Source organism: Primulina eburnea, chromosome 7 (genome assembly GCF_022965805.1).
Source record: "Primulina eburnea isolate SZY01 chromosome 7, ASM2296580v1, whole genome shotgun sequence".
NCBI lineage: Eukaryota > Viridiplantae > Streptophyta > Magnoliopsida > Lamiales > Gesneriaceae > Primulina > Primulina eburnea.
Genome location: NC_133107.1, coordinates 6,474,310 through 6,488,908, shown reverse-complemented (window position 1 = coordinate 6,488,908; position 14,599 = coordinate 6,474,310). Strand labels below are relative to the sequence as shown.

The 14,599-nt window shown below is 33.9% G+C and overlaps 3 protein-coding genes across 4 annotated transcripts; all 3 read right to left on the bottom strand.

The window, feature by feature from the left end:
- Positions 1 to 1,458: 1,458 nt before the first annotated feature.
- LOC140836994 (photosynthetic NDH subunit of lumenal location 4, chloroplastic) lies at positions 1,459 to 4,348 on the bottom strand. Its single transcript, XM_073202930.1, has 5 exons — positions 3,901 to 4,348; positions 3,436 to 3,528; positions 2,427 to 2,487; positions 2,270 to 2,338; positions 1,459 to 1,656 (listed from the first exon to the last, which is right to left on the bottom strand). Exons 1-5 carry the CDS (start codon positions 4,192 to 4,194, stop codon positions 1,571 to 1,573), a joined length of 603 nt encoding a protein of 200 aa, XP_073059031.1. The 5' UTR covers positions 4,195 to 4,348; the 3' UTR covers positions 1,459 to 1,570.
- A 2,179-nt stretch (positions 4,349 to 6,527) lies between these two features.
- LOC140836992 (riboflavin synthase) lies at positions 6,528 to 8,376 on the bottom strand. Of its 2 annotated transcripts, XM_073202927.1 has the most exons (3): positions 8,131 to 8,376; positions 6,823 to 7,580; positions 6,528 to 6,657 (listed from the first exon to the last, which is right to left on the bottom strand). In XM_073202927.1, exons 1-2 carry the CDS (start codon positions 8,221 to 8,223, stop codon positions 6,831 to 6,833), a joined length of 843 nt encoding a protein of 280 aa, XP_073059028.1. In that variant the 5' UTR covers positions 8,224 to 8,376; the 3' UTR covers positions 6,528 to 6,657; positions 6,823 to 6,830. The 2 variants fall into 2 exon arrangements, with proteins under 2 accessions (XP_073059028.1, XP_073059027.1); XM_073202926.1 differs by having other exon boundaries at positions 6,528 to 7,580; positions 8,131 to 8,375.
- A 1,842-nt stretch (positions 8,377 to 10,218) lies between these two features.
- Positions 10,219 to 13,976, bottom strand: LOC140836993 (uncharacterized). Its single transcript, XM_073202929.1, has 8 exons — positions 13,919 to 13,976; positions 13,069 to 13,168; positions 12,918 to 12,971; positions 12,322 to 12,467; positions 11,869 to 12,079; positions 11,610 to 11,707; positions 10,699 to 10,978; positions 10,219 to 10,519 (listed from the first exon to the last, which is right to left on the bottom strand). The coding sequence occupies exons 4-8, from the start codon at positions 12,465 to 12,467 to the stop codon at positions 10,421 to 10,423; spliced, it is 834 nt and encodes a 277-aa protein (XP_073059030.1). The 5' UTR covers positions 12,918 to 12,971; positions 13,069 to 13,168; positions 13,919 to 13,976; the 3' UTR covers positions 10,219 to 10,420.
- Between the last annotated feature and the right edge of the window lie 623 nt (positions 13,977 to 14,599).

The window sequence follows — 14,599 nt, the reverse complement described above, 5'->3', positions numbered from 1 at the left end:
AGACCACCCACCGCCGGCGTCGTCGGCCGTCGCCACCGCCACCCACTGCCGACGTCGACGGCCGCCAGACCACCCACCGGCGGCGTCGCCGGCCGTCGCCGCCAGACCACCCACCGCCGGCGTCGCCGCCGCCGAACTGCCGCCGTCGCCGCCGCCAGCCCGCCGCCGCCGTCGCCGGAGTGGAAGAAAAAAAAAAGAATGGGCAATTTTGTCCTTTCATCAAAAAAATCAAAATTATCCCACACTTAAAAATCATACCAAACATAACACCTTATAATACATTCCTACAACAATCATTTTCTTTATCATTTAGTTACTAATCATTAGTTTATTTTATCCTCCAAACCAAACGCAGCCTTAGCATAAAAAGTAATACTTTTTCATGGATGATCCAAATAAGAGACCCTTCTCACAAAATACGACCCGTGAGACCGTCTCACACTTATCATAGTTTTATTGTTAACAATGAAACAATTCATGAAATCTTAAATTCAAACTTTACTTATTTTCACATTAGTTACATTAAAATAGAATGAATTTTGAATGTCTCTATTATTAGGTGAACTTGATCATCCTAATTAACATAAAACATATATAAACTTACAAGAGTGGATTTGAAGTTTATGGTCTTACTCATCTGAAATTGCAAAATAAATTTATATATGTTTGAAATTCATCAATCCAAATACAACCATCTCCAAAATATAATTGATGATATATGAATTTAGAATCCTCCTGATGCCCCAATCAAACAAGGAATGATACATGAAAGAGCCATGTTAATAGTGTGATATTATACTATCATAACTTCCAAATTTTCTCTTGAACATTTACTAATCTTTATCCTTGTTTGATGGATTTATAATATTAAATAGTAGTAGTTGGCGATTATAATATAACGTTTATTAGAATATATTTACTTCTTTAACTTTAATTTTATACAATTTTAATTATTCAAAATTGTTGGTAAAGATAATAAAGTAATAAACTAAAAGCAACGTATACCATTATAAATATAATTAATTATGAATTTTTCATTACTTATATTTAATTTTGGAGTTGCTCAAAATTAATAATTTGAGTCCCTTTTTAAATTTCTCACGTTAGTTCAAATATATGATTATAAATTATCTAAGCGACTAAAATATAAGCATAACTAAACTTTAGTTTTAGTTGCTACAGCTAATGATAGTTTAGCAAGTAATTAAAACCCAATCGGTATTATTTCTTTAATTAGTAAATTTAGTAAAATAATCTTTTATTAGTTTAAATTGTTTACTGAGTATTATGCTCATAAAATAGAAATTGACGTAAATTGACATTATTTATGATGCATGGCTTCACTTTTTGTCAAATACATGTGAATGGATAATGTGATTTGAAAGAATTTTTTAACATGTTGAATTTTTTTTTTTTTTTTTTTGTGTTAAACTTGAAAGTAAAAATCTGATAGCGTAGTAAAAAGAAAAAAAATATACACTTCACTTAAATGTATTTTTTTTGCTACAAAATGACTTCCAGAAAAATGGATTATAATTGTTTGATTTTTACTAGAATGTACATTAAATTTTCAGCTCATTTTCCGGTTTCCCTTGTAAACTTCGACAAAATTGACGTCGTATACAAGTGTAGCATTTCCAGGTATGTTGCAGTCCCCTGCATCATGAACAAAACACCTCAAGAAATTATAGATAACCGCAACGAAAAACAAGCGGACCCGTGCCTTTTTATGTCTGAGTTACCATGCATGAAAGAGCATATGTAAACCTCAAAGTGTAGCAAGATGCTCATGTCCAATTAATATGTCCAGGACCATTGAAACTGATAGTAGGATTCTGATATCGATCTAACGAAAACATGTTTCCCTAAAAGGCACCACCGTTTTGAATCATGGGATGAGATTATAAGGATCTATGATGTGGGGATAAATAAACTGAAAATATAGATAATAAAATTATTATGAACTCCATATTATTGTAAAAATTTGAGTCGAACGAGGGATGAAACAAAGACGCTAAGTCTTATCCTTCTCACTAAATGGTGCCGAGAGGATTTTGAAATATTCACATGCCAACGTTATTTCAGAGAAGTCCTTCAGTCATGTCTTTAAGGTGATTTGAAAAGGAAACAGTTATGACTTATGGTCAAGGAGAGCTAATTACTATTCATCCAAACATTTGGAACAAGTAGTTATCCTAATGTCCAACTTCAAATGCATTTCAGTATCACAAATAATGCTTCCAGTAGACAAACAACTATTTATTCGCACCTGAAAAGCAGCCCGCTGGTTCAGGTCCATATGCTAGATGAGGAGGGATGTAAAGTTTCCGCTTTCCACCTGAGTGAAAATTTCAAAAAAGGAAAATCCAATAGAACACCCTGTTGAAGAAGTTGGTAGATTGGCTTATAATCTATCTGCATCTTACCAACATGCATTGGCGGCACACCTCCACCTCCCAAGATGCCCTGATCCAATCCTTTAATGACCTGGACGGAGAAAACAACGACACACTGATGAAGACATGGATCAGATCAATATGCAGTAGTACTTTGCATTATGCAGGCATATTACAATCTCAATTGGAGCTAGTCAATCATGGTCTCCATCATTATTTTTTCTCTCTTTGAGCTGCAACTGTACCATTATGAATCTGATAAAAACTGACAAATCTCTGTTGAGGATCAACATCCATTTTGAGAAAGATAATAGCTCTGCACATTTCCAAGGATACAAGAACTATTGGTGGTTATCACATCCTTAAGCATCCAACATTGCTCATTTTGTGAATGACACATCTAATCTTAATCAGCAAATAATATATTTTTTTTCATTCAAACTTTGAGATATGAATTAACTAGCCTATTGTATCATCCAATATTTCACCCCTATACGCAAACTTGAATCACCTCTAAAGTTCTGTAAAACTTGGTCACAAGAGTTAACCTAGCCTCTAATTACTTTCTACTGTACGGACTCATACCATCCTCTATCCTGATTTGAAATTGGATTTGACATAGTGAAATTATTTCATTAAGGGGTATCATATCAGTAATGATGAGCACATTTAATAGATCAGAAAAAGTTAGACCCAAGCTCAGTTCAACACTTGTTATGCACCAAAACAACTGTCGAGACTTGGAAACATGACATAGTCCGTAGGGTTGTCGATATAACTCGACCCAAAATATAACTTCTATATCGTTTTGAAGTTTCATGACCTCGGACTTGTGCTCTAGATCATCTTCCTCTCTTGTACTCGTGAATCACTCAAAGAATTTAAAATGTATGAAGATAACAGTGGATCAAATCTCTTGAATAACATTTCTACATCTGATCTGCTCTTCTCACCTACTCCATATTGTTCTTCGCATAACGATTCATACAAGTCGGTACATGAATTGCAAATAAAACAATAGTGAGAAAGCAAAAATCACCTTGCCCATGCCAAGACGCATAGTAAGGGGTCTGCCACGTTTATAAGAACTGTCAAATACTATATCATCTGCAAATCTTGCAGTGTAGTGTATCTGCATAAGCCAAAAAAAAAAAGAAGATAAAAACAAGTTAGCAACTTAATGGCAAATTTTTCAAGTAACATTCTAACCAGGTAAGGTACATATAACATAATAAGCATTTTTCCATTCTTCTGTCCACCACATCCAGTTTTGCCTTACTTGTTAATCCAGTTCCAGTCTCTGACTGGTTTTTTTTTTTATCTGGGGAAGATATGTTGAAAACGACACTCGAAAGAGGCATGTAAAAATTAATCATCAAACAATCACCATTAACTAAAATGCTCTGCTTAATTGTTCATTATAATCCAATCATGGAACTCATTAGGACTTTCCTCTGTGTCAGTATGTACAATGCAGAGAACGAGATGATGAAAATTAACTCACATTGATAAGCTCCGCAAAAGGAACCTCCTCTCCGGACCCAACAGCCACATCGCAGTAACCGAGCCCGGAACGCACGAAATTGAGCTCACAAGAAGGCTCAGAAACAGTGGCGAAGTACTGAATCCTGGTGGCATCAGCCTCCAAAGGGGTGGTAGCAGCCAACAGCCCGGCGGCGAATCCCATTACTTGCTTCTTCAAGTTAGTTACGGTAGAGGCTGAAGCGGTGGATTTTAAAGCTCGGAAGGGCCGAAGTTTTGGAGCCAAGATTGTTAACTGGGAGGCGGCTACCGCCATGCCTACACTACTGTGGAGCAGGAACTGGAAATCGGGAGAACTTTCCTTGTTATCTGGAACTTGTGGGCTGTATGGAATTCAATGGATAATGTATCTTTTTCGAAAGCTCTACGTTCTTGCATACGATCGTTTCTTATAGCGACTCAAATAAGTAGAGGGATAAGGGGAATATCGCACATGTTTATTGTGTTCACAAAGCTTAAATAGGAATATTAACATAAATTCCTATGAGATATCTTGTTAGTCAACTCTATGTAATAATTTATCGTCTCGAAAAAATATTATTTTTATTACATGTATAAATCAAATTGATTAATATCATATTCACACAAAATTCATGATATCATCTCATGATTAATTATGTGAGACATATTTTATGATCGAAAATATATTATTTTTTATATTAAAAACATTTGTTTCACAATAAATATAAATAAAGTGAACACGTCTCAATGAAGACCTACAACTAATTAAATATTTTACAATCGTTAAAAACTCATCACTAAGATAGAAATACATAGAAACTTGTGAGACAGTCTCATGAATCTTTATCGGTGATATGGATCAATCCTACCGATATTCACAATAAAAAGTAATACTCTTAGCATAAAAAGTAATATTTTTCATAGATGACCCAAATAAGAGATCTGTCTCACAAAATACGACCCGTGAGACCGTCTCACACAAATTTTTGTCTTTATATTATTAATTACATTATTGATGATCTCTATGACACACCATCATAAATTCTCAATTTATTGAGGTTGAGAATAAGGCTTATTTATTCATTATCTACTACGAATACGATCATTTCGATTTTTTCCTCACATTCGCTGCTAATCTTTATTCGGTCGATTTATAATTTTAATTAAATAGTAACAGTGGGCCATTGTAATGATTAACGTTTATTAGAACTTTAAAATGTATACAATTTTGAGCATTCAATTTTTTTGGTAAAGTAAAATATTAATTCAAATAATTATAAATATATTAAATATCAAGGAAAAATAATTACATATATCATGAAATTGAAGTATAAAATTTAATAATAATTAATGCTTTAACATATACTAATAAATTAATATCCTTTGTAATACTATTAAATGTTTTTTTTTCCTTCTCTCTATATTTTTGTAAGTGTTCTTTGAGAATTTGCAAACTTGTCCAAAAAGTCGAGGATTCGTTGACTGCGAATTCTCATAAAATCGAGGAGATACCAACAAGAAAGAGGTAAAAATGGAAACCACAAACAATGCGCTAATGTTTAAAAAAATGACTATGAACTTTTCTTTTTATAAAACTTACAAAATTTTATTTAAAAAAATCCATAATTGTTTTTTTAACTATGCAAACATTACAATAAGTTATTAAAAGAACCGACATCATTGGTAATAAATTAGTGCTACCTCTGCATTGCAAGAACTCATACTTTAGAACACCCTTTGTTTATAATAAAAATAAAACACACCAAACCTAAATTACATATGGCTACCTATCAAGATTCAGGCCACAGTTCATTTAAGAAAATTCGATGTTGCTACCCACTAACCATTCGATTTTCTATGAAACTTCAAATCCACATCTTATGTATGGTTTTGATCATCATTATCGAAAGCCAACAAGGCGCGTAGTTAGTACAAGTCGCAACCAGACTCAGCCTACATATCCCAATATAAGCCAAGGCTGACCCCCTTTGATGAACATGGCAATTGAAGCCCTCACTTTGGTGCTCTTTAAAGGCTCAAAACTCTTTTTAAACACGTCTTAAATATAGGGACAGTGAATTCAAGCATAATTACAAGATGAGAGTCATTATTTTCACCTAATATACTTATATACTAATATGGTTGTTCAATAGTTTGTTCCATATATGGTTGGCTATATACCAACGTTTTTTTCTTCATAATTTAAATTCTACCACACTACCCCTTCAAGGGCTTCATTTTAAATGTTTTATTTATTTCTTTTATAAAATGGAATAACATCAAAGGCTTCCTTCCAAACATTTACAAACATGATTTTAACACATCAGCTTTCCAAAATTCTAAAACTCTCCTTTACTGATTGTGATCATACCAAAATTTGAGGCATAGATTTGTAGCTGTTAGGCTAGCAAACTTTGGCAAGTGTGCATAAAAATGGTTAAAACTCCTTGTCCTACAGACTGTCCAAGAGGGAAGGGGATTGCAGTTGCAACATTTTATCCCTGTTAGTGCGCTCGAGAAAAGCAGTATAGTTTCAGTGTTTTCATCTGCCCTTGAGCTAAGCACGGTATATGCATAGATATAGCATACACTATTAATCAATAAGCACAATGTATTTCAACAAATCAGTTGTAAGTTGTAACCTTTAGTTTCAACCAGAAGAGTCCCATTCCACTACAATTTCCACGATTTTCCCAGCACTTGTATCCAGATGACTTTTGAAACTTCAATCTCAAGTGAACACCATATGTTCTCGAATCTAAATCAAAGTTCAATAATATACATCGAATATTTTCAAAGCGTCATAACCCCACAAACATGCCAACAAGATTAATGATAAATGAAAAACAAATATTATCAAAACCCACGGATATCACATCATCTCATCAACAAATGAAACATGGATGGCCCAAAATGCGTTTACCTTGTAACTTATGAAGATTTAATAGAATCAACAAACCCGCTACTGAGTAGCCTCTCAACATATTTCCCCAATATATCCACCTCCAAATTCACCTTCTGACCAACTTCCTTCAAAGGGATCACAACTTTCTGTTGAGTGTATGCCACAAGCATGAAATTGAAGCAACCTTCATCATCGAACACATCAACCACAGTCAAGCTAGTCCCATCTACAGCAATGAATCCCTTAGGCACAATGTACTTCAACAACTCATTTGTAACCTTCACTTTCACCCACAAAGAGTCCCCTTCCGCCACCTTTTCCACGATTTCCCCGGTACCATCTACGTGTCCCTGCACAAAATGACCCCCCATTCTGCTACTAGGACTCAGAGCCCTCTCAAGATTTACCAAAGACCCACTTTCCAATTCACCCAAAGAAGTCTTTCTTAATGTTTCCGGGGACAATCCGACCGAGAATTCAGATGACACGGTGTCGAATTCTGTAACAGTCAAGCAAGTGCCATTGACTGAGATGCTGTCTCCCAAGTGGACATCCTCAAGAATGGTTTTTGCCAGGATCTTCATCGTAAAGCTGTTGTTGTGGTCAAAACCCAGTTGCCCAACTTTTCCAATTTCTTCAACTATTCCTGTGAAAAGGGATTGAATCTGGTTGGAGCGAAAATTGGGCTGCTGGGGTTTTAAGGGTTTCATAAATATAGATGAAAGTGGGGGAGGGGAAAGCCTCAGAGAAGAATGAAAGGAGAGCTTGCGTTGGAGCTGCAGAGGAGAAAAGATTAGTCATAAGCATACACAGAAATTTATACATTTTTGATAAAAACAGTTACATAATACTTAATAATTTGTCAATATCATCACAATTTGTTTTCTGCCGACGAGTCCCACAATAAATTCGATAAAGTTTTACGTTTTCTACTCCCATTTAAGAAATAACACTTCTGTGAGCAGCAACCAGAGTCTCCATGAATCACGATTCTCCACCCTCATCAAATCTGGGCGTCCGCCCAGCGTTGCTGAATTCTAGTTACTTCTCATTTTTTTGGAAAACGATCCTAAGAATTAATAAAAGTTATCAAGCCCATTTAAATCCAAATCTCAGTATAGCTCGAAACTACTTGGCAATTAACAAGACATTAACCAAGATCGACGAAACCCATTAGATACTAATTAAAAAAAACACTTCGGAAACCAATTTATTCGTCCAATGTAAATGAACTGCGGGATCACCGGACAGAACCCATGTTTTCTTTCGAAATAAATATGTGCATCCTGAAAATTCGTGCGAAAATACAACTAAAAAACCAGCTACCTCACGAGGAAAGTGAATTTTGCAGGAAGAAGTGGAGATGGCGGTTGAAGAAGCAGCAACGACAGAGGCTGCGTAAATGCCTGATTTCATCATAACTTCGTTTGCTTCCCTGCTGAAATTGATCGATAAAAGCGAAAATCAAAAGTGAAAAATAAAAATGAGGAATAATTTGAGCGAAGATTTATGACGGCGGCAGAATTTAGGGAAGTTAGTGAGCTGAAAATGAATCAGGAAGTGTGCGTGGGTCAAATATACAACTAATGAACTAATGACCAGTCCATTGCCTTTATCTCAGACAAACTGAGAGAACATGTCGAGTCAATTTTTGAAAAATCTATGATCATCTGATTTCATTAAAAAAAATTATTATTTTTATGTTCGAAATTATTTTTTTTTATTGTAAATCACGAATATAAATTTATGATGTCTATACTTCGAGATTTACTTTATATACATGAAAAGATAACAATTTCAGATTCTCAATTCAATTTTTTTTTAATATTATAATTATCATTGGACACAATAACCATTTTAACTTCTTTGTATTCGAACATAAAACTTATATGAAACGATATTAAAAATCAATTTTGTGAGATATATCTCTGATATGACATAACTCATGAAAATATTATTTTTTACATTAAAAATATTAATTTTCATGATATTTATGAATCGGATGAACTCACCTTCTACTCGAAACCTGCGTTCTTACATGGGGAGACAGAGACAGAGGAGGGATGAGTCCCAAAAGAACTCAATATGATTTTCTATATTCAAGCGGCTAACCAATCCATGGCCTCGACTCCCAGAGGAGGGACGAATCCCAAAAGAGCTCAATATGATTTTCTATATTCAAATGGAAAAATACATAAACAGGCCAAAATCATTCATACGAAAGGCTCATGCTTAAGAATCGGGGACACTGAGGGACTTCAGAAGCAATGCCTAGCTAATATACTCCCGCACAGATGATGCAAGGCCTAGCAAATACGCAATCAATGGAATACGATGCCAAGAAAACATACCCCTTCACAATCATATCATAAATCTAGGTTGATCCCTATACTCGCAAAATCTGTCTATCGTGATCACGCATACAATGCAACGAAACTGATGCAAGAGCACCATAAAGATTGATGATTTATTCATTCGGAGGAGAGTCACACTCGCAGGAGTTGGTGATGCTTTTAGGTGGTACTTATTGACAGTTGTAGTTTTAGCTGTAGGGCCATTATACAAGGAAATATCAACTTGTATATTGTATTTTTCTTTTTTTACCGAGACAGCAATTTGTTCTCACGAATAAAGAATCTGGAAGTCATTGTTTCTGTCAAGAGATTTGAATTCTCATTGACTGATAATAAAATACTCAGATCTGTGGGGACCCTCTAGGGTACAATCCAGAGGTGGTTCAAGATGCTTCATGTCAATGATTGATGATCAGTCCAGAGACTTTTGGATCATGCCACTGAAGAGCAAGGATCAAGTTTTTCAAGCTTTTAAGGACTGAAAAGTATTGGTTGAAATCCAAATAGGAAATAAAGTAAAGAAACTTCGCACTGATAATGGGCTCGAATTTTGTTCAAAGCAGTTCAATAAATATATATTTCAAAGATGAGGGCATTGCAAGACACTTAACGGTACGTGGCTGGAACACCCATCCTCTAAAGAGTGAGATGCATGTTGTCAAAGGCATCTCTACCTTCAGTTTTCCTGGCAGAGGCAACCAAAACATCATGTTGCCTCCTTATTAATAGGTGCCCATCCTCAGCCATAAACTTCAAAACCCCACAAAAAATGTGGAGTGGGAGTTCTGTAGACTACTCAAGGTTGTAAATCTTTTAAACTGTTTCGATTTTTCTGCCCATTAGAGACAACTATATTATTGGATCCAACATGATGTGTGGAGATGATTGAGGTGTAAGCACGAGATCTTGAAGTACCGACACGAGCTGGGGGCCGAGCTATGGACCATATTGTCATAATAACTAGGTCTTTATAACTATAATGAAAACTATGTACAACACTAAAACGACATTAACATAAAATGCAATATATATAATAATAATTCCCTTAAAAAACATGAATATATAATAAAGGCCTTTGTAAATGTAAGTCTCATGGATAAAAGAAAGAGTCTGTAGCAATATTCTCGACGACTATGATGATTCGATTTAATAATTATATAAAATGTTATTAGATATTAGTACTAATTTAATTTGTAGTTTATCAAGCTAGAAGAAGTAAGAATAATATCCGATCAATTGCGGCCTCGTTACTTAGTAAAATCTCAGAAGTTAATGTTGTCGTCCAGCAGGAAGTCCTCCCACTCCCATTGTCCACTCTTCAAGTTTTTCGATGTCCCCAATGAACCCTCCCCTAAATTATCCTGTAAGAACGAATATGAAACGTTATTTGGATTGGAAGTAGCCACTTCGGGAAAGAGCAACAAATACTGATAGGATTGAACATCAATATCTAAAATGGCTGGCTATTGTGAACGTTCTTGCGACGAAACAAAAGAGAACACTACAAGGATATATCATCAGATTATGAGCATTGTTTTACCTCAGTTGGATGAACTTGGAATGGGGCCATGGATTGATCAGTGCCTTTGGCTATGCCATAACAGTTAAAACTGTTGGAGTAGTTTGCATCACCACCACTACTCACACTGATATTGTTGTTCGAGAAATGGCTTGTGTTGTCTTCTCCTTGCATGTTAGCCAATTCGCTCCACTTGAGATTTTCATATTGCAAGTCACGATTTTGATCCATTCCATCACATAGAATTTGTGGGGTTTCCACAATGCTACCGTTGGTGGGCACAGTCGTGATAGACGTAAATCTATTGAGAAGAAGATTGAATTCAAGTTAAAAAAACAAGAATTGGTTATTTCATTAGGAAATATTATCAGAATATGATTTGTCCCCTCTAAAATTTTAAATTTTAGGGCTATATTTTCGCCCCCGCATGCGGCATCTCAATGCAAAAAATCTCGACTCTAGGAGGTTATGTATTTAGTGTATCAAAATTATATTTTATGCAATCCCTATCAAGTTTAAAAGATGAAATTTTCTTGATCTGCACCATCTCCATGAATCTCAGATATATTAATCAATTTAGTGATTGAAAATATTAGCTCAAAGAGGGAGGATTGTCCAAGTTCATATATGCAACTCCTAGAAAAGAACTATATTCAACTGATGTGAGACATCTCATACATTCACACTTAGGAATGAATAACTGAAACTTTTACACATTAATGGATGATCTAACTATGCGCAGTCCAATACATCAATTAAGGTGAACATGTGCTCTGATACCATGTTTAGATCGAGATTTGGACCTAACTCAACCCCAAAACTAGCTCAAGGGAGAAAGATTGTCTAAGTCTATATATACAACTCCTAGGAACTCTATCCAACCGATGTGAGACATCTTAACAATAATGATACCCAAATAATAAACAATTTACCTTGGAACTGGTTGCTGTGTGTTCCCAAATGCATCTGAATTAACATAGTTTATTTGATTATGAAAGTTGAGTAGCGTTTGATCCATCGCCAGTGATTGCTGCAATATGATTTCATTCAATCTTTAATATATGTAAATGTTTTTTATAATCTATAAATAAATTCATACATATGCATTATATATATACATATAGGTTTCTAAACAAAGGATAATCTATTTGGTATACACACACACACACACACACACACATACGTACACACCTGATGTGGAATCACGGATAATGGGATTGGAGCATGGAAGGAGGTCGAAAAAATCCCGGAATTGGATTCAAAGATGGACAGTGAATCCTGGATTGGAAGCGTCGATACAATAGTATTCGAAGACCCTTGTTGATCATTGAAAATATGATTTGGTGTGGGGTTTGGTTGATCATGTAATAGGTCTTTAAAAATGCTCTCCCGAACTCTTGCACTGTGGGAAATTAACATGAAGAAATTGATTACTGCCAAACATGAAAATCACTAGCTACTGATAGCTAGCTAGCTAATGAGAAATTAACAAATCATTAATATAACACATATATATACAATTTTGATATCTTGTCCACCGACCGTGCACATCTTTATATTTAATTTTCATATATAAAACTTCAAATATATGTAATCTTCATGTACAAATTAGAATGGATCGAGGGAGAAATTAGTTATATTCACCTATACGGACTTATCCAAGGATCAAGATGCAGCAGAATCTGTCCGGCAGAATTAGGGTTTTCTTTGGTTGAACCCGATTCATTTTCACTCAAATTATATGAATACGGGACTCCAAATTGGCTCCCCATCTCCTCCTGTTGTCCCATCTAATTAATCACACATACCCCAAGTATGTCAATTAATTAACTTGGCATAATCTTTAACAAAAGTAAAATAGAATATATTTTTTCCCATTAAAACAATGAGCAATTTGTATGTAAGAAGCCCAAAAACTTATTGTTTTTGCTGATCTTCGGTTTTTTAGTGTTAAAAGGAAATCATGCCAAAAATTTTCATTTTATTTCTTTATATATATATATATATATATATATATATATATATATATAAAGTAGGACTCTTGTGAAACGATCTCACGAATTTTTATCTGTGAGACAGGTAACCCCACTAATATTCACAATAAAAAGTAATACTATTAGCATAAAAAATAATATTTTTCATGGATAACTCAAATAAGATATATGTCTCACAAAATACGGCCCGTGAGACTGTTTCACACAAGTTTTTGCTTATATATATGTGTGAAATCTTAATCTTACCTGAATAGTGGGTTGACTGTAAGATGTAGATCCCTTACAAGACAATAATGCATTCTAACAAGAAATTAAAGTGGCTAGGATTAATATTAGTGACTAAACACACATGAAATTATTAACATGAATATTGTTTAATTAAAAATTCGTGGCTTACTTTCCAAGCTGTCACTCTTTCTAAGGATCGGGTAAGGTTTCTCTCAGACCAGCACAATTGATGCAATGATGGCTCCTGTTCTGAACCCAATTCATAATCCCTGCATATATTTAATTAATTAATTGACAAAAATAAAGTTATATTTAGTCAAAACAATAAATAATAACATATATCTAAGGGCGTATCTAAGATTTTAAAATAAGATGAGCTGGATATTGAAAATGTAAATATTATTTAATGTATTTTTTAAATTTTTTTGTTACATTTTGTATCATATGAACAAGATAATTTTAAAAATCATCTTAAAAATTTAATATATCAAGAGACATGATAAATGACATTTATAATAATGATCTTTAAAATAAATTCATTGTAAAGTAAATAAAAAAATTGAATGTACATATGACATTATTCATTCAAATAATTTAGTAATACAATTTTGTACTCTAATAATTATCACTTAATTTTATTATTATTTAGTATTTATATATTTTTAGTTTATTCAATATATTTATGTAAATACATATTTATAATCAGAAGAACCCAAATATTATATATATAATGTGTAGAATTAGAATGAGTAAATATATAAATTAGATAACCACATGATTACCGATGCTTTTGAAATTCATTTTAATTTAAGTTACGATGTGCGAATAAGTAATGTATGCATTTAATTATTCATTATTATTTTATTGTTAACAATAAAAATATAATCGAAATTTATAGATTTCAATCCATTAATCCAAATGCAATCTAAAATTAACTAGAGTGAAAATGGATTTATAAAATTGAATTTGTATGCACAAATTAAAGCTTAACGTATCGTGGAAAGAACTCTAATTTTTACCGAAGATCGGCTTCCAAAATCTGCAACTCTAGACCGCTCTTTGTAATTTGCAATTCAAGATTCTGTGGAGACCAACGATAATTCATTAGTTTAGCAAAATTAAAATCAAGCATTTATTTAATTTCTTTGGATATAAAACATGAAAAAGAATAGGTCGAGACGGTCTCACGAATCTTTATCTGTGAGACGAGTCAACCCTATCGATATTCACAATAAAAAATAATAATCTTTCACGGATTACCCAAATAATAGATCTGTCTCACAAAATACGACTCGTGAGACCGTCTTACACAAATTTTTGCACACGAAAGATATATATAAATATATATATACACGTACCTCAATCCTGATATGTGTGTCGTGTAGGTGGAGATAGATGGGCAAATGGAGTAGACGAATTTGAGATTCATGCAAAAAATTGATTCAGTTAGATACGGCCATACTCGAATTATTCTCATAATCATAAAAAAGGTTGATCGATCATGTTGTGCGTTGGCCTATTCGGGGTTTTGATCATCTAAATAGTTAAAATTTTGTATTCAGTGTAATTTTTTTTAAGTCATATTTCGTCGAAACGATAATGTGGTGACATAAGTTGAACGTTCTTGATGCGTTCAGTGTCACATTAACAACCCAAAACCCATATAGTGCTAGAAATTGAACATTGTCGACATGTTCATC

Excerpts from the sequence above, each read along its gene's own strand:
- LOC140836994 (XM_073202930.1), bottom strand. The coding sequence starts at position 4,194 with ATGGCGGTAGCCGCCTCCCAGTTAACAATCTTGGCTCCAAAACTTCGG. Across the intron at positions 2,488-3,435 it reads TGCGTCTTGGCATGGGCAAG|GTCATTAAAGGATTGGATCA; the intron begins GTGATTTTTGCT and ends TTCTCCGTCCAG. Across the intron at positions 1,657-2,269 it reads ACCAGCGGGCTGCTTTTCAG|GGGACTGCAACATACCTGGA; the intron begins GTGCGAATAAAT and ends TTCATGATGCAG.
- LOC140836992 (XM_073202927.1), bottom strand. The coding sequence starts at position 8,223 with ATGATGAAATCAGGCATTTACGCAGCCTCTGTCGTTGCTGCTTCTTCA. Across the intron at positions 7,581-8,130 it reads AAATTCACTTTCCTCGTGAG|CTCCAACGCAAGCTCTCCTT; the intron begins GTAGCTGGTTTT and ends TCTCCTCTGCAG.
- LOC140836993 (XM_073202929.1), bottom strand. The coding sequence starts at position 12,467 with ATGGGACAACAGGAGGAGATGGGGAGCCAATTTGGAGTCCCGTATTCA. Across the intron at positions 10,979-11,609 it reads ACACAGCAACCAGTTCCAAG|ATTTACGTCTATCACGACTG; the intron begins GTAAATTGTTTA and ends TCTTCTCAATAG. Across the intron at positions 10,520-10,698 it reads TCCAAGTTCATCCAACTGAG|GATAATTTAGGGGAGGGTTC; the intron begins GTAAAACAATGC and ends TCGTTCTTACAG.